Genomic DNA, 25558 nt, shown 5'->3' with positions numbered 1-25558 from the left:
TGCTCCTTTCACCTCACACACGCAAGGAGCACGAGGCATCCTGACAGAGAGGCATGGTTCTGTCTACCCTCAACCTATTGCTTTCAGTCGGGGCCCGATGGGATTTAGTGAATTCTGGGATCGATTCTTTCTCACGAGGGGATGGAAAGGAAGGAAAGAGGCCTGGAGACGCTGTTAGAGCCAGTCCTTAGGACCCGGTCAGAGACAATCTAATGACATGTCGGGTCCGCTAGGCCCCTTGATTCCTGCCGAATCCTCGCACCGTTACTTGTCTGCAACGCTCTGTCCGAGGCCGTCCTCCTATGCCCTATCAGCGCTCCCTGACGAAGCCAACGGGACTGCTAGTGGGCACTGGGAGATGTGTTTGCTTTTGGACCTCCACAGCCAGCAGGGAAGATACTCACCTGTCCCAGAAGGTTCACTCCGAAGACCTAGAGTGGTTCCTGCGCACAAAGAAGAGAGAAATGATGGTCAAGATCAGGGGTGACCCGGTCCGGGAAGCGACTGACTCTTGATGGGCGATGGGGTCATGACCTCAGGCTGGTGGGAGCAAGGCCCTCGGAGGGCAGCCTGCTCCGGGTGCAGCCTGCTGAAGACCCTCTCTCCTTCTCTCCCTCTGCACCTGCCAACTCACCACCAGCTCCACCACCGCCCCCACGCCCACCGGACTGGGCTCCCAAGAGGGAAGTCACTGGTCCAGACAGGAGAGCTGCACGGCACTGACCGGGCCGGGACCATACAAACGCCAAGTCACCCAGGCCCCAGAGGTCCAACCCTTATGGCCTCTGAGCTCGCTCTGCCCCTGTGTCTCGTGGGGCGCCGCACGGCCTGCTTGGACTCCCCGCGCACCACGTGCAGCATGGAACGCCCTCGAGTCTAGACTCGAGAAAGGCGCAGCTCAGGAGCAAAGAAGTCACAAAACGTTCGCTCCTCCTCGCTTCACCAAAAGCACAGGATCCATAGGTGGTTGGAGAACACTTTTCCGTGAGACTTCTCCAAAGGAGTGAGGGAGTGGCGAGCTACTCACGTCTGAGCTCATGCGACAGACACGCTGCCACAAAGGCCCCAAACACACGGAGCGTCTGCTCATGAGGACGGGCCCTCCCACTTGACCAGGAGCGACTCCCTCCTGGCATGAGCCACTGGCCCCTTGCGTGAGGTGCCTGAGAAGAAGCTCCCGACTTGGCATACCTGCTCTGCCTCCCAAGGTCGTGCCTGGGGCGCCGAGGTCTCCACGTGTGCTCTCACTGCCGGGTGCTGCTGTCAAGCCCTCAGGACCTTCTGGGGTCCCTGCCACGACAGCGGGGAAGGTCTTTGACCTCCAGCGTGGCAGCAGCCTGCCTGCATACCACACCCTTTGCGGGGAGGGCAGCAGGGAGCTTCCTAGCCTCAAAGGGTCGCGCAGGGACTCCTAGGATGGCCCCAGCTAGCTAGCTCATCTCCACGTCCTAGAATGAGCAGCTCAGTCTGCAGCGCGACCTGGGTCCCGCTCAGGGCCATTTCCTAGGGCCCCAAAGTTCTCTGCTCACTGCTCTTGGAACCGCAGCCTGGTCCCTCCCGGGCTAGGGGCCATGGGGGTGCTTCCTTCTTTACCTCCTCTGGCGCCTGCGGTCGGGCTGCCGCTTCCCCCTGAAGAAAACAGAAGAAGAGAGACAGCACATCAGCGGACAATCGAGACCTCAAATGCTTCCAACCCTGCCAGCCAAGGCTTCCCGTCCAAACCAGGCAGCATTTGCGTTCCCATGGCACAGACGTGTCACTATGGCCTAGGGCACGGGGCTGGCGGGCAGCACATCCCCGCGCCAAACCCAGGCCGCCGCAGCTAAGAGCGCTTCTCGAGGCATCTGGGGTCAGAGGGCAATTCCTTCAACTTCCCCATCTGCCCTCTTTGGAGGCTTCTGGGCAAAGGCCGTTGACCAGGAGGAGAGGGGCACCTCTGTTCACCCGGGGAAGCCAAAGGCAACCTCAGCCATTCCTGGGTACACATCAACTCGCCTGGCCGGCTGCACCTCACTTCTCCCCACATCTCGGGCCAGGAACAACGAGCTCTGGATGGCGCTCCCCTGTGAAACCCCCTTGCAGTAGCCCTGCTCAAACCCCCTGTCCATGCTGCCTCACGGCCAAAACACGCAGCAGCTGACCCACCGGTCTGCACGACCCCGTCCTTCTGATTCCACCTTGTGGAATTGGAATCTTGATCAACACGCCCCGCCCATGGCCCTAAAGGCCCCCCATCGACCTGGAAGCCTCCCAGGCTCTGGCTTGGCGCTGCTCTACTGGAGGAGAGCTCTCGGCACGAGCCTGCCATGCAAACTCTCATTTCTCCCAGAGGGCAGGGGCAACACACGTGGTGAGTCTCCAAGGGTGTGGCAGGGGAGACCCAACCCAGCAAGACCACGGCGGGCCCCGCCTTAGGGCATCAATCCCCAGGAGCGGTCCCGTCCCACGTTGCCTCTCTGGACCATGATGCAGAGGTACACACCTGCTGCCAGAGTCTCTCAGGGCCCACAAGTCTCCAGCCAAGGGCTCACATGTCCTTGGCTTGTCAACCGTGATCGCGATCAGCAGCGTGGCCCCATGCCGGTCGCTTTGGCGTGGGTGGAGGCGACCCTGGCTTCTGAACTCCACTCACCTGCTCCGCGCCCAGGACTGGTGAAGCCGGGGCCCCCTGCGGTCCTGCCCACGCTGCCAGCTTCCAGGGTCGTGGCAAACGGACTCCCTCCAACACCTGACACAAACACAAAAGAGACCTCTCACCTCAACCACACTGGCATTGGACTCCCCAAGGGGGATTTCACCCTTCCCTCACGTGTGCCCACCCCAGAACACGGAGGCGTGGTTCCACGTACTCTCTGTCCAGGGTCGGCTAACCCTTTCCTCCCATACGACCTCCCCGCAAGGTTGGCTTTCCCTCCTGACTCTTTCCTGGTGGGCCTCAAGCCTTTGACTTGATCCATTCACTGATGGACTGGTTGACGTCCCTCCTTAGTGGCTAGGTTCCTCACTCGTGCCCATTTCTTTTCTCATTTCTCTCCTCACCTACTTATGGACTCGCCTGTCGATCTCTCTAGGTCTCTGCTTATTGATTATTGAAATCTTTGTGGCCCGCGTCTCGATTTGGGGCCACCGCACCGTCCCCTGCTGCTCTGCATGAGGTGGCTCGCAAAGGAAGGGAACGATGGGCCCTGAAGACCCTGTCGCTCAGGGGTGAGAGTCACTGGGAAGAACTCTCATGACACAGCCACTTGCTCCTTTCACCTCACACACGCAAGGAGCACGAGGCATCCTGACAGAGAGGCATGGTTCTGTCTACCCTCAACCTATTGCTTTCAGTCGGGGCCCGATGGGATTTAGTGAATTCTGGGATCGATTCTTTCTCACGAGGGGATGGAAAGGAAGGAAAGAGGCCTGGAGACGCTGTTAGAGCCAGTCCTCAGGACCCGGTCAGAGACAATCTAATGACATGTCGGGTCCGCTAGGCCCGTCGATTCCTGCCGAATCCTCGCACCGTTACTTGTCTGCAACGCTCTGTCCGAGGCCGTCCTCCTATGCCCTATCAGCGCTCCCTGACGAAGCCACCGGGACTGCTAGTGGGCACTGGGAGATGTGTTTGCTTTTGGACCTCCACAGCCAGCAGGGAAGATACTCACCTGTCCCAGAAGGTTCACTCCGAAGACCTAGAGTGGTTCCTGCGCACAAAGAAGAGAGAAATGATGGTCAAGATCAGGGGTGACCCGGTCCGGGAAGCGACTGACTCTTGATGGGCGATGGGGTCATGACCTCAGGCTGGTGGGAGCAAGGCCCTCGGAGGGCAGCCTGCTCCGGGTGCAGCCTGCTGAAGACCCTCTCTCCTTCTCTCCCTCTGCACCTGCCAACTCACCACCAGCTCCACCACCGCCCCCACGCCCACCGGACTGGGCTCCCAAGAGGGAAGTCACTGGTCCAGACAGGAGAGCTGCACGGCACTGACCGGGCCGGGACCAAACAAACGCCAAGTCACCCAGGCCCCAGAGGTCCAACCCATATGGCCTCTGACCTCGCTCTGCCCCTGTGTTTCGTGGGGCGCCGCACGGCCTGCTTGGACTCCCCGCGCACCACGTGCAGCATGGAACGCCCTCGAGTCTAGACTCGAGAAAGGCGCAGCTCAGGAGCAAAGAAGTCACAAAACGTTCGCTCCTCCTCGCTTCACCAAAAGCACAGGATCCATAGGTGGTTGGAGAACACTCTTCCGTGAGACTTCTCCAGAGGAGTGAGGGAGTGGCGAGCTACTCACGTCTGAGCTCATGCGACAGACACGCTGCCACAAAGGCCCCAAACACACGGAGCGTCTGCTCATGAGGACGGGCCCTGCCACTTGACCAGGAGCGACTCCCTCCTGGCATGAGCCACTGGCCCCTTGCGTGAGGTGCCTGAGAAGAAGCTCCCGACTTGGCATACCTGCTCTGCCTCCCAAGGTCGTGCCTGGGGCGCCGAGGTCTCCACGTGTGCTCTCACTGCCGGGTGCTGCTGTCAAGCCCTCAGGACCTTCGGGGGTCCCTGCCACGACAGCGGGGAAGGTCTTTGACCTCCAGCGTGGCAGCAGCCTGCCTGCATACCACACCCTTTGCGGGGAGGGCAGCAGGGAGCTTCCTAGCCTCAAAGGGTCGCGCAGGGACTCCTAGGATGGCCCCAGCTAGCTAGCTCATCTCCACGTCCTAGAATGAGCAGCTCAGTCTGCAGCGCGACCTGGGTCCCGCTCAGGGCCATTTCCTAGGGCCCCAAAGTTCTCTGCTCACTGCTCTTGGAACCGCAGCCTGGTCCCTCCCGGGCTAGGGGCCATGGGGGTGCTTCCTTCTTTACCTCCTCTGGCGCCTGCGGTCGGGCTGCCGCTTCCCCCTGAAGAAAACAGAAGAAGAGAGACAGCACATCAGCGGACAATCGAGACCTCAAATGCTTCCAACCCTGCCAGCCAAGGCTTCCCGTCCAAACCAGGCAGCATTTGCGTTCCCATGGCACAGACGTGTCACTATGGCCTAGGGCACGGGGCTGGCGGGCAGCACATCCCCGCGCCAAACCCAGGCCGCCGCAGCTAAGAGCGCTTCTCGAGGCATCTGGGGTCAGAGGGCAATTCCTTCAACTTCCCCATCTGCCCTCTTTGGAGGCTTCTGGGCAAAGGCCGTTGACCAGGAGGAGAGGGGCACCTCTGTTCACCCGGGGAAGCCAAAGGCAACCTCAGCCATTCCTGGGTACACATCAACTCGCCTGGCCGGCTGCACCTCACTTCTCCCCACATCTCGGGCCAGGAACAACGAGCTCTGGATGGCGCTCCCCTGTGAAACCCCCTTGCAGTAGCCCTGCTCAAACCCCCTGTCCATGCTGCCTCACGGCCAAAACACGCAGCAGCTGACCCACCGGTCTGCACGACCCCGTCCTTCTGATTCCACCTTGTGGAATTGGAATCTTGATCAACACGCCCCGCCCATGGCCCTAAAGGCCCCCCATCGACCTGGAAGCCTCCCAGGCTCTGGCTTGGCGCTGCTCTACTGGAGGAGAGCTCTCGGCACGAGCCTGCCATGCAAACTCTCATTTCTCCCAGAGGGCAGGGGCAACACACGTGGTGAGTCTCCAAGGGTGTGGCAGGGGAGACCCAACCCAGCAAGACCACGGCGGGCCCCGCCTTAGGGCATCAATCCCCAGGAGCGGTCCCGTCCCACGTTGCCTCTCTGGACCATGATGCAGAGGTACACACCTGCTGCCAGAGTCTCTCAGGGCCCACAAGTCTCCAGCCAAGGGCTCACATGTCCTTGGCTTGTCAACCGTGATCGCGATCAGCAGCGTGGCCCCATGCCGGTCGCTTTGGCGTGGGTGGAGGCGACCCTGGCTTCTGAACTCCACTCACCTGCTCCGCGCCCAGGACTGGTGAAGCCGGGGCCCCCTGCGGTCCTGCCCACGCTGCCAGCTTCCAGGGTCGTGGCAAACGGACTCCCTCCAACACCTGACACAAACACAAAAGAGACCTCTCACCTCAACCACACTGGCATTGGACTCCCCAAGGGGGATTTCACCCTTCCCTCACGTGTGCCCACCCCAGAACACGGAGGCGTGGTTCCACGGACTCTCTGTCCAGGGTCGGCTAACCCTTTCCTCCCATACGACCTCCCTGCAAGGTTGGCTTTCCCTCCTGACTCTTTCCTGGTGGGCCTCAAGCCTTTGACTTGATCCATTCACTGATGGACTGGTTGACGTCCCTCCTTAGTGGCTAGGTTCCTCACTCATGCCCATTTCTTTTCTCATTTCTCTCCTCACCTACTTATGGACTCGCCTGTCGATCTCTCTAGGTCTCTGCTTATTGATTATTGAAATCTTTGTGGCCCGCGTCTCGATTTGGGGCCACCGCACCGTCCCCTGCTGCTCTGCATGAGGTGGCTCGCAAAGGAAGGGAACGATGGGCCCTGAAGACCCTGTCGCTCAGGAGTGAGAGTCACTGGGAAGAACTCTCATGACACAGCCACTTGCTCCTTTCACCTCACACACGCAAGGAGCACGAGGCATCCTGACAGAGAGGCATGGTTCTGTCTACCCTCAACCTATTGCTTTCAGTCGGGGCCCGATGGGATTTAGTGAATTCTGGGATCGATTCTTTCTCACTTGGGGATGGAAAGGAAGGAAAGAGGCCTGGAGACGCTGTTAGAGCCAGTCCTTAGGACCCGGTCAGAGACAATCTAATGACATGTCGGGTCCGCTAGGCCCGTCGATTCCTGCCGAATCCTCGCACCGTTACTTGTCTGCAAGGCTCTGTCCGAGGCCGTCCTCCTATGCCCTATCAGCGCTCCCTGACGAAGCCACCGGGACTGCTAGTGGGCACTGGGAGATGTGTTTGCTTTTGGACCTCCACAGCCAGCAGGGAAGATACTCACCTGTCCCAGAAGGTTCACTCCGAAGACCTAGAGTGGTTCCTGCGCACAAAGAAGAGAGAAATGATGGTCAAGATCAGGGGTGACCCGGTCCGGGAAGCGACTGACTCTTGATGGGCGATGGGGTCATGACCTCAGGCTGGTGGGAGCAAGGCCCTCGGAGGGCAGCCTGCTCCGGGTGCAGCCTGCTGAAGACCCTCTCTCCTTCTCTCCCTCTGCACCTGCCAACTCACCACCAGCTCCACCACCGCCCCCACGCCCACCGGACTGGGCTCCCAAGAGGGAAGTCACTGGTCCAGACAGGAGAGCTGCACGGCACTGACCGGGCCGGGACCAAACAAACGCCAAGTCACCCAGGCCCCAGAGGTCCAACCCATATGGCCTCTGACCTCGCTCTGCCCCTGTGTTTCGTGGGGCGCCGCACGGCCTGCTTGGACTCCCCGCGCACCACGTGCAGCATGGAACGCCCTCGAGTCTAGACTCGAGAAAGGCGCAGCTCAGGAGCAAAGAAGTCACAAAACGTTCGCTCCTCCTCGCTTCACCAAAAGCACAGGATCCATAGGTGGTTGGAGAACACTCTTCCGTGAGACTTCTCCAGAGGAGTGAGGGAGTGGCGAGCTACTCACGTCTGAGCTCATGCGACAGACACGCTGCCACAAAGGCCCCAAACACACGGAGCGTCTGCTCATGAGGACGGGCCCTGCCACTTGACCAGGAGCGACTCCCTCCTGGCATGAGCCACTGGCCCCTTGCGTGAGGTGCCTGAGAAGAAGCTCCCGACTTGGCATACCTGCTCTGCCTCCCAAGGTCGTGCCTGGGGCGCCGAGGTCTCCACGTGTGCTCTCACTGCCGGGTGCTGCTGTCAAGCCCTCAGGACCTTCGGGGGTCCCTGCCACGACAGCGGGGAAGGTCTTTGACCTCCAGCGTGGCAGCAGCCTGCCTGCATACCACACCCTTTGCGGGGAGGGCAGCAGGGAGCTTCCTAGCCTCAAAGGGTCGCGCAGGGACTCCTAGGATGGCCCCAGCTAGCTAGCTCATCTCCACGTCCTAGAATGAGCAGCTCAGTCTGCAGCGCGACCTGGGTCCCGCTCAGGGCCATTTCCTAGGGCCCCAAAGTTCTCTGCTCACTGCTCTTGGAACCGCAGCCTGGTCCCTCCCGGGCTAGGGGCCATGGGGGTGCTTCCTTCTTTACCTCCTCTGGCGCCTGCGGTCGGGCTGCCGCTTCCCCCTGAAGAAAACAGAAGAAGAGAGACAGCACATCAGCGGACAATCGAGACCTCAAATGCTTCCAACCCTGCCAGCCAAGTCTTCCCGTCCGGACCAGGCAGCATTTGCGTTCCCATGGCACAGACGTGTCACTATGGCCTAGGGCACGGGGCTGGCGGGCAGCACATCCCCGCGCCAAACCCAGGCCGCCGCAGCTAAGAGCGCTTCTCGAGGCATCTGGGGTCAGAGGGCAATTCCTTCAACTTCCCCATCTGCCCTCTTTGGAGGCTTCTGGGCAAAGGCCGTTGACCAGGAGGAGAGGGGCACCTCTGTTCACCCGGGGAAGCCAAAGGCAACCTCAGCCATTCCTGGGTACACATCAACTCGCCTGGCCGGCTGCACCTCACTTCTCCCCACATCTCGGGCCAGGAACAACGAGCTCTGGATGGCGCTCCCCTGTGAAACCCCCTTGCAGTAGCCCTGCTCAAACCCCCTGTCCATGCTGCCTCACGGCCAAAACACGCAGCAGCTGACCCACCGGTCTGCACGACCCCGTCCTTCTGATTCCACCTTGTGGAATTGGAATCTTGATCAACACGCCCCGCCCATGGCCCTAAAGGCCCCCCATCGACCTGGAAGCCTCCCAGGCTCTGGCTTGGCGCTGCTCTACTGGAGGAGAGCTCTCGGCACGAGCCTGCCATGCAAACTCTCATTTCTCCCAGAGGGCAGGGGCAACACACGTGGTGAGTCTCCAAGGGTGTGGCAGGGGAGACCCAACCCAGCAAGACCACGGCGGGCCCCGCCTTAGGGCATCAATCCCCAGGAGCGGTCCCGTCCCACGTTGCCTCTCTGGACCATGATGCAGAGGTACACACCTGCTGCCAGAGTCTCTCAGGGCCCACAAGTCTCCAGCCAAGGGCTCACATGTCCTTGGCTTGTCAACCGTGATCGCGATCAGCAGCGTGGCCCCATGCCGGTCGCTTTGGCGTGGGTGGAGGCGACCCTGGCTTCTGAACTCCACTCACCTGCTCCGCGCCCAGGACTGGTGAAGCCGGGGCCCCCTGCGGTCCTGCCCACGCTGCCAGCTTCCAGGGTCGTGGCAAACGGACTCCCTCCAACACCTGACACAAACACAAAAGAGACCTCTCACCTCAACCACACTGGCATTGGACTCCCCAAGGGGGATTTCCCCCTTCCCTCACGTGTGCCCACCCCAGAACACGGAGGCGTGGTTCCACGGACTCTCTGTCCAGGGTCGGCCAACCCTTTCCTCCCATACGACCTCCCTGCAAGGTTGGCTTTCCCTCCTGACTCTTTCCTGGTGGGCCTCAAGCCTTTGACTTGATCCATTCACTGATGGACTGGTTGACGTCCCTCCTTCGTGGCTAGGTTCCTCAGTCGTGCCCATTTCTTTTCTCATTTCTCTCCTCACCTACTTATGGACTCGCCTGTCGATCTCTCTAGGTCTCTGCTTATTGATTATTGAAATCTTTGTGGCCCGCGTCTCGATTTGGGGCCACCGCACCGTCCCCTGCTGCTCTGCATGAGGTGGCTCGCAAAGGAAGGGAACGATGGGCCCTGAAGACCCTGTCGCTCAGGGGTGAGAGTCACTGGGAAGAACTCTCATGACACAGCCACTTGCTCCTTTCACCTCACACACGCAAGGAGCACGAGGCATCCTGACAGAGAGGCATGGTTCTGTCTACCCTCAACCTATTGCTTTCAGTCGGGGCCCGATGGGATTTAGTGAATTCTGGGATCGATTCTTTCTCACGAGGGGATGGAAAGGAAGGAAAGAGGCCTGGAGACGCTGTTAGAGCCAGTCCTTAGGACCCGGTCAGAGACAATCTAATGACATGTCGGGTCCGCTAGGCCCGTCGATTCCTGCCGAATCCTCGCACCGTTACTTGTCTGCAAGGCTCTGTCCGAGGCCGTCCTCCTATGCCCTATCAGCGCTCCCTGACGAAGCCACCGGGACTGCTAGTGGGCACTGGGAGATGTGTTTGCTTTTGGACCTCCACAGCCAGCAGGGAAGATACTCACCTGTCCCAGAAGGTTCACTCCGAAGACCTAGAGTGGTTCCTGCGCACAAAGAAGAGAGAAATGATGGTCAAGATCAGGGGTGACCCGGTCCGGGAAGCGACTGACTCTTGATGGGCGATGGGGTCATGACCTCAGGCTGGTGGGAGCAAGGCCCTCGGAGGGCAGCCTGCTCCGGGTGCAGCCTGCTGAAGACCCTCTCTCCTTCTCTCCCTCTGCACCTGCCAACTCACCACCAGCTCCACCACCGCCCCCACGCCCACCGGACTGGGCTCCCAAGAGGGAAGTCACTGGTCCAGACAGGAGAGCTGCACGGCACTGACCGGGCCGGGACCAAACAAACGCCAAGTCACCCAGGCCCCAGAGGTCCAACCCATATGGCCTCTGACCTCGCTCTGCCCCTGTGTTTCGTGGGGCGCCGCACGGCCTGCTTGGACTCCCCGCGCACCACGTGCAGCATGGAACGCCCTCGAGTCTAGACTCGAGAAAGGCGCAGCTCAGGAGCAAAGAAGTCACAAAACGTTCGCTCCTCCTCGCTTCACCAAAAGCACAGGATCCATAGGTGGTTGGAGAACACTCTTCCGTGAGACTTCTCCAGAGGAGTGAGGGAGTGGCGAGCTACTCACGTCTGAGCTCATGCGACAGACACGCTGCCACAAAGGCCCCAAACACACGGAGCGTCTGCTCATGAGGACGGGCCCTGCCACTTGACCAGGAGCGACTCCCTCCTGGCATGAGCCACTGGCCCCTTGCGTGAGGTGCCTGAGAAGAAGCTCCCGACTTGGCATACCTGCTCTGCCTCCCAAGGTCGTGCCTGGGGCGCCGAGGTCTCCACGTGTGCTCTCACTGCCGGGTGCTGCTGTCAAGCCCTCAGGACCTTCGGGGGTCCCTGCCACGACAGCGGGGAAGGTCTTTGACCTCCAGCGTGGCAGCAGCCTGCCTGCATACCACACCCTTTGCGGGGAGGGCAGCAGGGAGCTTCCTAGCCTCAAAGGGTCGCGCAGGGACTCCTAGGATGGCCCCAGCTAGCTAGCTCATCTCCACGTCCTAGAATGAGCAGCTCAGTCTGCAGCGCGACCTGGGTCCCGCTCAGGGCCATTTCCTAGGGCCCCAAAGTTCTCTGCTCACTGCTCTTGGAACCGCAGCCTGGTCCCTCCCGGGCTAGGGGCCATGGGGGTGCTTCCTTCTTTACCTCCTCTGGCGCCTGCGGTCGGGCTGCCGCTTCCCCCTGAAGAAAACAGAAGAAGAGAGACAGCACATCAGCGGACAATCGAGACCTCAAATGCTTCCAACCCTGCCAGCCAAGTCTTCCCGTCCGGACCAGGCAGCATTTGCGTTCCCATGGCACAGACGTGTCACTATGGCCTAGGGCACGGGGCTGGCGGGCAGCACATCCCCGCGCCAAACCCAGGCCGCCGCAGCTAAGAGCGCTTCTCGAGGCATCTGGGGTCAGAGGGCAATTCCTTCAACTTCCCCATCTGCCCTCTTTGGAGGCTTCTGGGCAAAGGCCGTTGACCAGGAGGAGAGGGGCACCTCTGTTCACCCGGGGAAGCCAAAGGCAACCTCAGCCATTCCTGGGTACACATCAACTCGCCTGGCCGGCTGCACCTCACTTCTCCCCACATCTCGGGCCAGGAACAACGAGCTCTGGATGGCGCTCCCCTGTGAAACCCCCTTGCAGTAGCCCTGCTCAAACCCCCTGTCCATGCTGCCTCACGGCCAAAACACGCAGCAGCTGACCCACCGGTCTGCACGACCCCGTCCTTCTGATTCCACCTTGTGGAATTGGAATCTTGATCAACACGCCCCGCCCATGGCCCTAAAGGCCCCCCATCGACCTGGAAGCCTCCCAGGCTCTGGCTTGGCGCTGCTCTACTGGAGGAGAGCTCTCGGCACGAGCCTGCCATGCAAACTCTCATTTCTCCCAGAGGGCAGGGGCAACACACGTGGTGAGTCTCCAAGGGTGTGGCAGGGGAGACCCAACCCAGCAAGACCACGGCGGGCCCCGCCTTAGGGCATCAATCCCCAGGAGCGGTCCCGTCCCACGTTGCCTCTCTGGACCATGATGCAGAGGTACACACCTGCTGCCAGAGTCTCTCAGGGCCCACAAGTCTCCAGCCAAGGGCTCACATGTCCTTGGCTTGTCAACCGTGATCGCGATCAGCAGCGTGGCCCCATGCCGGTCGCTTTGGCGTGGGTGGAGGCGACCCTGGCTTCTGAACTCCACTCACCTGCTCCGCGCCCAGGACTGGTGAAGCCGGGGCCCCCTGCGGTCCTGCCCACGCTGCCAGCTTCCAGGGTCGTGGCAAACGGACTCCCTCCAACACCTGACACAAACACAAAAGAGACCTCTCACCTCAACCACACTGGCATTGGACTCCCCAAGGGGGATTTCCCCCTTCCCTCACGTGTGCCCACCCCAGAACACGGAGGCGTGGTTCCACGGACTCTCTGTCCAGGGTCGGCTAACCCTTTCCTCCCATACGACCTCCCTGCAAGGTTGGCTTTCCCTCCTGACTCTTTCCTGGTGGGCCTCAAGCCTTTGACTTGATCCATTCACTGATGGACTGGTTGACGTCCCTCCTTAGTGGCTAGGTTCCTCACTCATGCCCATTTCTTTTCTCATTTCTCTCCTCACCTACTTATGGACTCGCCTGTCGATCTCTCTAGGTCTCTGCTTATTGATTATTGAAATCTTTGTGGCCCGCGTCTCGATTTGGGGCCACCGCACCGTCCCCTGCTGCTCTGCATGAGGTGGCTCGCAAAGGAAGGGAACGATGGGCCCTGAAGACCCTGTCGCTCAGGGGTGAGAGTCACTGGGAAGAACTCTCATGACACAGCCACTTGCTCCTTTCACCTCACACACGCAAGGAGCACGAGGCATCCTGACAGAGAGGCATGGTTCTGTCTACCCTCAACCTATTGCTTTCAGTCGGGGCCCGATGGGATTTAGTGAATTCTGGGATCGATTCTTTCTCACGAGGGGATGGAAAGGAAGGAAAGAGGCCTGGAGACGCTGTTAGAGCCAGTCCTCAGGACCCGGTCAGAGACAATCTAATGACATGTCGGGTCCGCTAGGCCCGTCGATTCCTGCCGAATCCTCGCACCGTTACTTGTCTGCAAGGCTCTGTCCGAGGCCGTCCTCCTATGCCCTATCAGCGCTCCCTGACGAAGCCACCGGGACTGCTAGTGGGCACTGGGAGATGTGTTTGCTTTTGGACCTCCACAGCCAGCAGGGAAGATACTCACCTGTCCCAGAAGGTTCACTCCGAAGACCTAGAGTGGTTCCTGCGCACAAAGAAGAGAGAAATGATGGTCAAGATCAGGGGTGACCCGGTCCGGGAAGCGACTGACTCTTGATGGGCGATGGGGTCATGACCTCAGGCTGGTGGGAGCAAGGCCCTCGGAGGGCAGCCTGCTCCGGGTGCAGCCTGCTGAAGACCCTCTCTCCTTCTCTCCCTCTGCACCTGCCAACTCACCACCAGCTCCACCACCGCCCCCACGCCCACCGGACTGGGCTCCCAAGAGGGAAGTCACTGGTCCAGACAGGAGAGCTGCACGGCACTGACCGGGCCGGGACCAAACAAACGCCAAGTCACCCAGGCCCCAGAGGTCCAACCCATATGGCCTCTGACCTCGCTCTGCCCCTGTGTTTCGTGGGGCGCCGCACGGCCTGCTTGGACTCCCCGCGCACCACGTGCAGCATGGAACGCCCTCGAGTCTAGACTCGAGAAAGGCGCAGCTCAGGAGCAAAGAAGTCACAAAACGTTCGCTCCTCCTCGCTTCACCAAAAGCACAGGATCCATAGGTGGTTGGAGAACACTCTTCCGTGAGACTTCTCCAGAGGAGTGAGGGAGTGGCGAGCTACTCACGTCTGAGCTCATGCGACAGACACGCTGCCACAAAGGCCCCAAACACACGGAGCGTCTGCTCATGAGGACGGGCCCTGCCACTTGACCAGGAGCGACTCCCTCCTGGCATGAGCCACTGGCCCCTTGCGTGAGGTGCCTGAGAAGAAGCTCCCGACTTGGCATACCTGCTCTGCCTCCCAAGGTCGTGCCTGGGGCGCCGAGGTCTCCACGTGTGCTCTCACTGCCGGGTGCTGCTGTCAAGCCCTCAGGACCTTCGGGGGTCCCTGCCACGACAGCGGGGAAGGTCTTTGACCTCCAGCGTGGCAGCAGCCTGCCTGCATACCACACCCTTTGCGGGGAGGGCAGCAGGGAGCTTCCTAGCCTCAAAGGGTCGCGCAGGGACTCCTAGGATGGCCCCAGCTAGCTAGCTCATCTCCACGTCCTAGAATGAGCAGCTCAGTCTGCAGCGCGACCTGGGTCCCGCTCAGGGCCATTTCCTAGGGCCCCAAAGTTCTCTGCTCACTGCTCTTGGAACCGCAGCCTGGTCCCTCCCGGGCTAGGGGCCATGGGGGTGCTTCCTTCTTTACCTCCTCTGGCGCCTGCGGTCGGGCTGCCGCTTCCCCCTGAAGAAAACAGAAGAAGAGAGACAGCACATCAGCGGACAATCGAGACCTCAAATGCTTCCAACCCTGCCAGCCAAGTCTTCCCGTCCGGACCAGGCAGCATTTGCGTTCCCATGGCACAGACGTGTCACTATGGCCTAGGGCACGGGGCTGGCGGGCAGCACATCCCCGCGCCAAACCCAGGCCGCCGCAGCTAAGAGCGCTTCTCGAGGCATCTGGGGTCAGAGGGCAATTCCTTCAACTTCCCCATCTGCCCTCTTTGGAGGCTTCTGGGCAAAGGCCGTTGACCAGGAGGAGAGGGGCACCTCTGTTCACCCGGGGAAGCCAAAGGCAACCTCAGCCATTCCTGGGTACACATCAACTCGCCTGGCCGGCTGCACCTCACTTCTCCCCACATCTCGGGCCAGGAACAACGAGCTCTGGATGGCGCTCCCCTGTGAAACCCCCTTGCAGTAGCCCTGCTCAAACCCCCTGTCCATGCTGCCTCACGGCCAAAACACGCAGCAGCTGACCCACCGGTCTGCACGACCCCGTCCTTCTGATTCCACCTTGTGGAATTGGAATCTTGATCAACACGCCCCGCCCATGGCCCTAAAGGCCCCCCATCGACCTGGAAGCCTCCCAGGCTCTGGCTTGGCGCTGCTCTACTGGAGGAGAGCTCTCGGCACGAGCCTGCCATGCAAACTCTCATTTCTCCCAGAGGGCAGGGGCAACACACGTGGTGAGTCTCCAAGGGTGTGGCAGGGGAGACCCAACCCAGCAAGACCACGGCGGGCCCCGCCTTAGGGCATCAATCCCCAGGAGCGGTCCCGTCCCACGTTGCCTCTCTGGACCATGATGCAGAGGTACACACCTGCTGCCAGAGTCTCTCAGGGCCCACAAGTCTCCAGCCAAGGGCTCACATGTCCTTGGCTTGTCAACCGTGATCGCGATCAGCAGCGTGGCCCCATGCCGGTCGCTTTGGCGTGGGTGGAGGCGACCCTGGCTTCTGAACTCCACTCACCTGCTCCGCGCCCAGGACTGGTGAAGCCGGGGCCCCCTGCGGTCCTGCCCACGCTGCCAGCTTCCAGGGTCGTGGCAAACGGACTCCCGACAACACCTGACACAAACACAAAAGAGACCTCTCACCTCAACCACACTGGCATTGGACTCCCCAAGGGGGATTTCCCCCTTCCCTCACGTGTGCCCACCCCAGAACACGGAGGCGTGGTTCCACGGACTCTCTGTCCAGGGTCGGCCAACCCTTTCCTCCCATACGACCTCCCTGCAAGGTTGGCTTTCCCTCCTGACTCTTTCCTGGTGGGCCTCAAGCCTTTGACTTGATCCATTCACTGATGGACTGGTTGACGTCCCTCCTTAGTGGCTAGGTTCCTCACTCATGCCCATTTCTTTTCTCATTTCTCTCCTCACCTACTTATGGACTCGCCTGTCGATCTCTCTAGGTCTCTGCTTATTGATTATTGAAATCTTTGTGGCCCGCGTCTCGATTTGGGGCCACCGCACCGTCCCCTGCTGCTCTCCATGAGGTGGCTCGCAAAGGAAGGGAACGTTGGGCCCTGAAGACCCTGTCGCTCAGGGGTGAGAGTCACTGGGAAGAACTCTCATGACACAGCCACTTGCTCCTTTCACCTCACACACGCAAGGAGCACGAGGTACCCTGACAGAGAGGCATGGTTCTGTCTACTCTCAACCTATTGCTTTCAGTCGGGGCCCGATGGGATTTAGTGAATTCTGGGATCGATTCTTTCTCACGAGGGGATGGAAAGGAAGGAAAGAGGCCTGGAGACGCTGTTAGAGCCAGTCCTTAGGACCCGGTCTGAGACAATCTAATGACATGTCGGGTCCGCTAGGCCCGTCGATTCCTGCCGAATCCTCGCACCGTTACTTGTCTGCAACGCTCTGTCCGAGGCCGTCCTCCTATGCCCTATCAGCGCTCCCTGACGAAGCCAACGGGACTGCTAGTGGGCACTGGGAGATGTGTTTGCTTTTGGACCTCCAAAGCCAGCAGGGAAGATACTCACCTGTCCCAGAAGGTTCACTCCGAAGACCTAGAGTGGTTCCTGCGCACAAAGAAGAGAGAAATGATGGTCAAGATCAGGGGTGACCCGGTCCGGGAAGCGACTGACTCTTGATGGGCGATGGGGTCATGACCTCAGGCTGGTGGGAGCAAGGCCCTCGGAGGGCAGCCTGCTCCGGGTGCAGCCTGCTGAAGACCCTCTCTCCTTCTCTCCCTCTGCACCTGCCAACTCACCACCAGCTCCACCACCGCCCCCACGCCCACCGGACTGGGCTCCCAAGAGGGAAGTCACTGGTCCAGACAGGAGAGCTGCACGGCACTGACCGGGCCGGGACCAAACAAACGCCAAGTCACCCAGGCCCCAGAGGTCCAACCCATATGGCCTCTGACCTCGCTCTGCCCCTGTGTTTCGTGGGGCGCCGCACGGCCTGCTTGGACTCCCCGCGCACCACGTGCAGCATGGAACGCCCTCGAGTCTAGACTCGAGAAAGGCGCAGCTCAGGAGCAAAGAAGTCACAAAACGTTCGCTCCTCCTCGCTTCACCAAAAGCACAGGATCCATAGGTGGTTGGAGAACACTCTTCCGTGAGACTTCTCCAAAGGAGTGAGGGAGTGGCGAGCTACTCACGTCTGAGCTCATGCGACAGACACGCTGCCACAAAGGCCCCAAACACACGGAGCGTCTGCTCATGAGGACGGGCCCTCCCACTTGACCAGGAGCGACTCCCTCCTGGCATGAGCCACTGGCCCCTTGCGTGAGGTGCCTGAGAAGAAGCTCCCGACTTGGCATACCTGCTCTGCCTCCCAAGGTCGTGCCTGGGGCGCCGAGGTCTCCACGTGTGCTCTCACTGCCGGGTGCTGCTGTCAAGCCCTCAGGACCTTCTGGGGTCCCTGCCACGACAGCGGGGAAGGTCTTTGACCTCCAGCGTGGCAGCAGCCTGCCTGCATACCACACCCTTTGCGCGGAGGACAGCAGGGAGCTTCCTAGCCTCAAGGGTCGCGCAGGGACTCCTAGGATGGCCCCAGCTAGCTAGCTCATCTCCACGTCCTAGAATGAGCAGCTCAGTCTGCAGCGCGACCTGGGTCCCGCTCAGGGCCATTTCCTAGGGCCCCAAAGTTCTCTGCTCACTGCTCTCGGACCGCAGCCTGGTCCCTCCCGGGCTAGGGGCCATGGGGGTGCTTCCTTCTTTACCTCCTCTGGCACCTGCGGTCGGGCTGCCGCTTCCCCCTGAAGAAAACAGAAGAAGAGAGACAGCACATCAGCGGACACTCGAGACCTCAAATGCTTCCAACCCTGCCAGCCAAGTCTTCCCGTCCAGACCAGGCAGCATTTGCGTTCCCATGGCACAGACGTGGCACAGGGGCCCAGGGCACGGGGCTGGCGGGCAGCACATCCCCGCGCCAAACCCAGGCCGCCACAGCTAAGAGCGCTTCTCGAGGCATCTGGGGTCAGAGGGCAATTCCTTCAACTTCCCCATCTGCCCTCTTGGATTCTGGGCAAAGGCCGTTGTCCAGGAAGGGAGGGGCACCTCTGTTCACCCGGGGAAGCCAAAGGCAACCTCAGCCATTCCTGCGGACACATCAACTCGCCTGGCCGGCTGCACCTCACTTCTCGCCACATCTCGGGCCAGGAACAACGAGCTCTGGATGGCGCTCCCCTGTGAACCCCCCTTGCAGTAGCCCTGCTCAAACCCCCTGTCCATGCTGCCTCACGGCCGAAACACGCACGCAGCTGACCGACTGGTCGGCATGACCCCGTCCTTCTGATGCCACCCTGTGGAATTGGAATCTCAATGATCACGCCCCGCCCATGGCCCGAACGGCCCCCATCGACCTGGAAGCCTCCCAGGCTCTGGCTCGGCGCTGCTCTACTGGAGGAGAGCTCTCGGCACGAGCCTGCCTTTAAACTCTCATTTCTCCCAGAGGGCAGCGGCAACACACATGGTGAGTCTCCAAGGGTGTGGCAGGGGAGACCCAAACCACCAAGACAACGGCGGGCCCCGCCTTAGGGCATCAATCCCCAGAGAGCCGTCCCGTCCCACCTTGCCTCTCTGGATGCAAGGCCATGATGCAATGATGCACACGCACACGCCTGCAGCCAGAGTCTCTCAGGGCTGACAAGTCTCCAGCCAAGGGCTCACATGTCCTTGGCTTGTCAATCGTGATCGGGAAGCAGCAGCGTGGCCCGATGCCCGTCGCTTAGGCGTGGAGGCGACCCTGGCTTCTGAACTCCACTCACCTGCTACGCGCCCAGCACTGGTGAAGCCGGGGCCCCCTGCGGTCCTGCCCACGCTGCCAGCTTCCAGGGTCGTGGCAACCGGACTCCCGACAGCACCTGACACAAACACACAAGGGACCTCTCACCTCAACCACACTGGCATTGGACTCCCCAAGGGGGATTTCCCCCTTCCCTCACGTGTGCCCACCCCAGAACACGGAGGCGTGGTTCCACGGACTCTCTGTCCAGGGTCGGCTAACCCTTTCCTCCCATACGACCTCCCCGCAAGGTTGGCTTTCCCTCCTGACTCTTTCCTGGTGGGCCTCAAGCCTTTGACTTGATCCATTCACTGATGGACTGGTTGACGTCCCTCCTCAGTGGCTAGGTTCTTCAGTCATGCCTATTTCTTTTCTCATTTCTCTCCTCACCTACTTATGACTCGCCTGTCGATCTCTCTATGTCTCTGCTTATTGATTATTGAATCTTTGTGGCCTGCATCTCGATTTGGGGCCACCGCACCGTCCCCTGCTGCTCTCCATGAGGTGGCTCGCAAAGGAAGGGAACGTTGGGCCCTGAAGACCCTGTCGCTCAGGGGTGAGAGTCACTGGGAAGAACTCTCATGACACAGCCACTTGCTCCTTTCACCTCACACACGCAAGGAGCACGAGGTACCCTGACAGAGAGGCATGGTTCTGTCTACTCTCAACCTATTGCTTTCAGTCGGGGCCCGATGGGATTTAGTGAATTCTGGGATCGATTCTTTCTCACGAGGGGATGGAAAGGAAGGAAAGAACCTGGAGACGCTGTTAGAGCCAGTCCTTAGGACCCGGTTAGAGACAATCTAAGGACAAGTCGGGTCCGCTAGGCCCGTCAGTTCGTGCCGAATCCTCGCCACGTTACTTGTCTGCAAGGCTCTGTCCGAGGCCGTCCTCCTATGCCCTATCAGCGCTCCCTGACGAAGCCAACGGGACTGCTAGTGGGCACTGGGAGATGTGTTTGCTTTTGGACCTCCACAGCCAGCAGGGAAGATACTCACCTGTCCCAGAAGGTTCACTCCGAAGACCTAGAGTGGTTCCTGCGCACAAAGAAAAAGAGAAATGATGCTCAAGGAGAGTGGTGACTCGGTCGGTCCGGGAAGCGTCTGACTCTTGATGGGCGATGGGGTCATCACCTCAGGCTGGATGGATCAAGGCCCCCGTGGGGCAGCCTGCTCTGGTGCAGCCTGCTGAAGACCCTCTCTCCCTCTCTCCCTCTGCACCTGCCAACTCACCACCAGCCCCACCACCGCCCCCACCCCCACCGGAATGGGCTGCCAAGAGGGAAGTCACTGGTCCAGCCAGGAGAGCTGCACGGCACTGACAGGGCCGGGACCAAACAAATGCCAAGTCACCCAGTCCCCAGAGGTCCAACCCTTATGGCCTCTGAGCTCGCTCTGCCCCTGTGTCTCGTGGGGCGCCGCACGGCCTGCTTGGACTCCCCGCGCACCACGTGCAGCACAGAACCCCCTCGAGTCTAGACTCGAGAAAGGCGCAGCTCAGGAGCAAAGAAGTCACAAAACGTTCGCTCCTCCTCGCTACACCAAATGCACAGGATCCATAGGTGGTTGGAGAACACTTCTCCGTGAGACTTCTCCAAAGGAGTGAGGGAGTGGCAAGCTACTCACGTCTGAGCTCATGCGACAGACACGCTGCCACGAAGGCCCCCAAACACACGGAGAGTCTGCTCATGAGGACGGGCCCTCCCACTTGACAAGGAGCGACTCCCTCCTGGCATGAGCCACTGGCCGCTTGCCTGAGGTGCCTGAGAAGAAGCTCCCGACTTGGCATACCTGCTCTGCCTCCCAAGGTCGTGCCTGGGGCGCCGGAGTCTCCACGTGTGCTCTCACTGCCGGGTGCTGCTGTCACGCCCTCGGGACCTTCTGGGGTCCCTGCCACGACAGCGGGGAAAGGCTTTGACCTCCAGCGTGGCAGCTGCCTGCCTGCATACCACACCCTTTGCGCGGAGGACAGCAGGGAGCTTCCTAGACTCAAGGGGTCGTGGACGGACTCCTAGGATGGCCCCAGCTAGCTAGCTCATCTCCACGTCCTAGAATGAGCAGCTCAGTCTGCAGCGCGACCTGGGTCCCGCTCAGGGCCATTTCCTAGGGCCCCAAAGTTCTCTGCTCACTGCTCTCGGACCGCAGCCTGGTCCCTCCCGTGCTAGGGGCCATAGGGGTGCTTCCTTCTTTACCTCCTCTGGCACCTGCGGTCGGGCTGCCGGTTCCCCCTGAAGAAAACAGAAGAAGAGAGACAGCACATCAGCGGACACTCGAGACCTCAAATGCTTCCAAACCTGCCAGCCAAGTCTTCCCGTCCAGACCAGGCAGCATTTGCGTTCCCATGGCACAGACGTGGCACAGTGGCCCAGGGCACGGGGCTGGCGGGCAACACATCCCCGCGCCAAACCCAGGCCGCCGCAGCTAAGAGCGCTTCTCGAGGCATCTGGGGTCACAGGGCAATTCCATCAACTTCCCCATCCGCCCTCTTTGGAGGATTCTGGGCAAAGGCCGTTGTCCAGGAAGGGAGGGGCACCTCTGTTCACCCGGGGAAGCCAAAGGCAGCCTCAGCCATTCCTGCGGACACATCAACTCGCCTGGCCGGCTGCACCTCACTTCTCGCCACATCTCGGGCCAGGAACAACCAGCTCTGGATGGCGCTCCCCTGTGAACCCCCCTTGGAGCAGCCCTGCTCAAACCCCCTGTCCATGCTGCCTCACGGCCGAAACACGCACGCAGCTGACCGACTGGTCGGCATGACCCCGTCCTTCTGATGCCACCCTGTGGAATTGGAATCTCAATGATCACGCCCCGCCCATGGCCCGAACGGCCCCCATCGACCTGGAAGCCTCCCAGGCTCTGGCTCGGCGCTGCTCTACTGGAGGAGAGCTCTCGGCACGAGCCTGCCTTTAAACGCTCATTTCTCCCAGAGGGCAGCGGCAACACACATGGTGAGTCTCCAAGGGTGTGGCAGGGGAGACCCAAACCACCAAGACAACGGCGGGCCCCGCCTTAGGGCATCAATCCCCAGAGAGCCGTCCCGTCCCACCTTGCCTCTCTGGATGCAAGGCCATGATGCAATGATGCACACGCACACGCCTGCAGCCAGAGTCTCTCAGGGCCGACAAGTCTCCAGCCAAGGGCTCACATGTCCTTGGCTTGTTAACTGTGATCGCGAGCAGCAGTGTGGCCCTATGCCCGTCGCTTAGGCGTGGAGGCGACCCTGGCTTCTGAATTCCACTCACCTGCTACGCGCCCAGCACTGGTGAAGCCGGGGCCCCCTGCGGTCCTGCCCACGCTGCCAGCTTCCAGGGTCGTGGCAACCGGACTCCCGACAACACCTGACACAAACACACAAGGGACCTCTCACCTCAACCACACTGGCATTGGACTCCCCAAGGGGGATTTCACCCTTCCCTCACGTGTGCCCACCGCAGAACACGGAGGCGTGGTTCCACGGACTCTCTGTCCAGGGTCGGCTAACCCTTTCCTCCCATACGACCTCCCCGCAAGGTTGGCTTTCCCTCCTGACTCTTTCCTGGTGGGCCTCAAGCCTTTGACTTGATCCATTCACTGATGGACTGGTTGACGTCCCTCCTCAGTGGCTAGGTTCTTCAGTCATGCCTATTTCTTTTCTCATTTCTCTCCTCACCTAGTTTTCATTCACCTGTCGAACTCTCTATGTCTCTGCTTATTGATTATTGGAATCTTTGTGGCCTGCATCTCGATTTGGGGCCACCCGCATCGTCCCCTGCTGCTCCCCATGAGGTTGCTTGCAAAGGAAGGGAACGTTGGGCCCTGAAGACCCTGTCGCTCAGGGGTGAGAGTCACTGGGAAGAACTCTCATGACACAGCCACTTGCTCCTTTCACCTCACACACGCAAGGAGCACGAGGTACCCTGAGAGAGAGGCATGGTTCTGTCTACTCTCAACCTATAGATTTCAGTCGGGGCTCGATGGGATTTAGTGAATTCTGGGATCGATTCTTTCTCACGAGGGGATGGAAAGGAAGGAAAGAACCTGGAGACGCTGTTAGAGCCAGTCCTTAGGACCCGGTTAGAGACAATCTAAGGACAAGTCGGGTCCGCTAGGCCCGTCAGTTCGTGCCGAATCCTCGCCACGTTACTTGTCTGCAAGGCTCTGTCCGAGGCCGTCCTCCTATGCCCTATCAGCGCTCCCTGACGAAGCCAACGGGACTGCTAGTGGGCACTGGGAGATGTGTTTGCTTTTGGACCTCCACAGCCAGCAGGGAAGATACTCACCTGTCCCAGAAGGTTCACTCCGAAGACCTAGAGTGGTTCCTGCGCACAAAGAAGAGAGAAATGATGGTCAAGAAGGGCGGTGACTTGGTCCGGGAAGCGTCTGACTCTTGATGGGCGATGGGGTCATTACCTCAGGCTGGTGGATCAAGGCCCTCGGGGGGCAGCCTGCTCTGGTGCAGCCTGCTGAAGATCCTCTCTCCCTCTCTCCCTCTGCACCTGCCAACTCACCACCAGCTCCACCACCGCCCCCACCCCCACCGGAATGGGCTCCCAAGAGGGAAGTCACTGGTCCAGCCAGGAGAGCTGCAGGGCACTGACCGGGCCGGGATCAAAAAAAACGCCAAGTCACCCAGTCCCCAGAAGTTCAACGCATATGGCCTCTGAGCTCACTCTCCCCCTGTGTTTCGTGGGGCGCCGCACGGCCTGCTTGGACTCCCCGCGCACCACGTGCAGCATTGAGCGCCCTCGAGTCTAGACTCTAGAAAGGCACAGCTCAGGAGCAAAGAAGTCACAAAACGTTCGCTCCTCCTCGCTACACCAAATGCACAGGATTCATAGGTGGTTGGAGAGCACTTTTCCGTGAGACTTCTCCAAAGAGGTGAGGGAGTGGCAAGCTACTCACATCTGAGCTGATGTGACAGACACGCTGCCATGAAGTCCCCCAAACACAGGGAGAGTCGCTCATGAGGAAGGGCCCTCCCACTTGACAAGGAGCGACTCCCTCCTGGCATGAGCCACTGGCCGCTTGCCTGAGGTGCCTGAGAAGAAGCTCCCGACTTGGCATACCTGCTCTGCCTCCCAAGGTCGTGCCTGGGGCGCTGAGGTCTCCACGTGTGCTCTCACTGCCGGGTGCTGCTGTCAAGCCCTCGGGACCTTCTGGGGTCCCTGCCACGACAGCGGGGAAAGGCTTTGACCTCCAGCGTGGCAGCAGCCTGCCTGCATACCACACCTTTTGCGGGCAGGACAGCAGGGAGCTTCCTAGCCTCAAAGGGCCGCGGAGGGACTCCTAGGAAGGCTACAGCTAGCTAGCTCATCTCCAAGTCCTGTAATCAGCTGCTCAGTCTGGAGGGTGACTTGGGTCATGCTCAGTGCCATTCCTAGGGCCATCAAAATCAGCTCTATTTGGTCAGTGGTTGAGACACTTTCCTGCTGAAAGCAACACCTGTGGCAATGGATGCCATGATGCACTATGAGACGCTATTCTCCTATCTTCTCCTCAGACTCATGCTCCTATGCAGGTGGTTCCCATGGTGGCAGTTTGGTGCCATTCCATGCGTGGCCAAGACTTCTGGCTTCTAATCCTGCCCCTGCATACCCAGAGGTCTTTCTGCTGTTCTTCCTTCTTGAGACCTAGTGACCTTCCCAAGTGCCATGGTGTCAGTGTGCATTACGTTCCCATGCTTGGCTTTGGAGCACAGTCTCAGAGCTTAGGGTGCCATAGAAAGATGAGTGAATGCAGACATATGGAAACAATGCCTATTCCTAACCTTGAGGGTTGTCCCCAATTCATCCATCAGCTGACTTCGACCTGCCTGCCACTCGACCCCCACCCCCAGCCACTCTCAGCATATGCTACTCTCTCCAGGGTGCTGGTGCTCCTGACTGGAAAAGGAGGACTCCTAGTGGATTGAAGTCCTGGAAGCCCTAGAATTTGACTCATTTCTTTTTTCCACCTCCTCTGAAGCCTGTGTTGAGTGGTACCCTTCTCTTGATGGTGACGCAAAGGCACAGGCCTGCTGCCATATCTACCAGTGCTGACATGTCTCCAGCTAAGGTCTCAGATGTCTTTGGATTGTCAACTGTGATACTGAGCAGCAGCTTTGCCTAATGCTGGTTGCTTAGGTGTGGATGGTAGAGTGGCTTCTGAACTCCACTCACCTGCTATTTGCCCAGTACTGGTGAAGCTGGGTCCCTCTGTAGACCTGCCCTCGTTTCTAACTTCTAGGGTCGTTGGAAATGGACTCCCAGCAACGCCTGAGAAAAATATACAAGTAATTTCTCATTTCAATGACACTTGCATTGTACTTCACAAGAAGGATTTCACTGTTCACTCAATTCCCACTACAGAACCTGGAATCGTGGACCCAGCAACTTCTTGTCCATTGTCACCTAAATTTTTCTTTGAGTCCATCTTATTTCCTAGATTTGGTTTCCCTCCTTTTTCTATGTTGTTGTCTTTGTTGCTTCTCTATTCATGTTTTTACTTGTTTATTTATTGTTTCATTCTTATTTATTTATTCCTTATCTACTAATCTATCTTTATATCTATCTCTTTATCTATGTCTCTATGTATTTATCTATATTTATTCATTTTAATCTCATATTCTCCGTCTTGACCTGCTCTCAGTACTAATTCTTATATTTCTCTCTATGAGGTTTCTTTCAATGAAAGGGAACCTTCAGCCCTAATGACAC

The 25558-nt window shown here is 59.6% G+C and overlaps 1 protein-coding gene across 1 annotated transcript in view; it reads right to left on the bottom strand.

Annotated features, from left to right (window-relative positions):
* LOC121479771 (mucin-19-like) overlaps window positions 1-25558 on the bottom strand; it is a 111908-nt gene that overhangs the window by 32875 nt on the left and 53475 nt on the right. Inside the window, exons 34-64 of the mRNA XM_041735581.1 lie at window positions 25022-25117; window positions 23930-24028; window positions 23144-23182; window positions 22127-22222; window positions 21077-21112; window positions 20676-20774; window positions 19884-19922; window positions 18869-18964; window positions 17822-17857; window positions 17422-17520; window positions 16635-16673; window positions 15617-15712; window positions 14578-14613; window positions 14176-14274; window positions 13389-13427; window positions 12371-12466; window positions 11332-11367; window positions 10930-11028; window positions 10143-10181; window positions 9125-9220; window positions 8086-8121; window positions 7684-7782; window positions 6897-6935; window positions 5879-5974; window positions 4840-4875; window positions 4438-4536; window positions 3651-3689; window positions 2633-2728; window positions 1594-1629; window positions 1192-1290; window positions 405-443 (exon numbers count right to left, since the gene is read on the bottom strand). Of these exons, the coding sequence (XP_041591515.1) occupies window positions 405-443; window positions 1192-1290; window positions 1594-1629; window positions 2633-2728; window positions 3651-3689; window positions 4438-4536; window positions 4840-4875; window positions 5879-5974; window positions 6897-6935; window positions 7684-7782; window positions 8086-8121; window positions 9125-9220; window positions 10143-10181; window positions 10930-11028; window positions 11332-11367; window positions 12371-12466; window positions 13389-13427; window positions 14176-14274; window positions 14578-14613; window positions 15617-15712; window positions 16635-16673; window positions 17422-17520; window positions 17822-17857; window positions 18869-18964; window positions 19884-19922; window positions 20676-20774; window positions 21077-21112; window positions 22127-22222; window positions 23144-23182; window positions 23930-24028; window positions 25022-25117 (2124 nt within the window). The remainder of the gene's footprint in view (window positions 1-404; window positions 444-1191; window positions 1291-1593; window positions 1630-2632; window positions 2729-3650; window positions 3690-4437; window positions 4537-4839; window positions 4876-5878; window positions 5975-6896; window positions 6936-7683; window positions 7783-8085; window positions 8122-9124; window positions 9221-10142; window positions 10182-10929; window positions 11029-11331; window positions 11368-12370; window positions 12467-13388; window positions 13428-14175; window positions 14275-14577; window positions 14614-15616; window positions 15713-16634; window positions 16674-17421; window positions 17521-17821; window positions 17858-18868; window positions 18965-19883; window positions 19923-20675; window positions 20775-21076; window positions 21113-22126; window positions 22223-23143; window positions 23183-23929; window positions 24029-25021; window positions 25118-25558) is intronic.

Source organism: Vulpes lagopus, chromosome 21, assembly GCF_018345385.1.
Source record: "Vulpes lagopus strain Blue_001 chromosome 21, ASM1834538v1, whole genome shotgun sequence".
Taxonomy (NCBI): domain Eukaryota; kingdom Metazoa; phylum Chordata; class Mammalia; order Carnivora; family Canidae; genus Vulpes; species Vulpes lagopus.
This window is presented reverse-complemented; position numbering and strand designations above follow the sequence as displayed.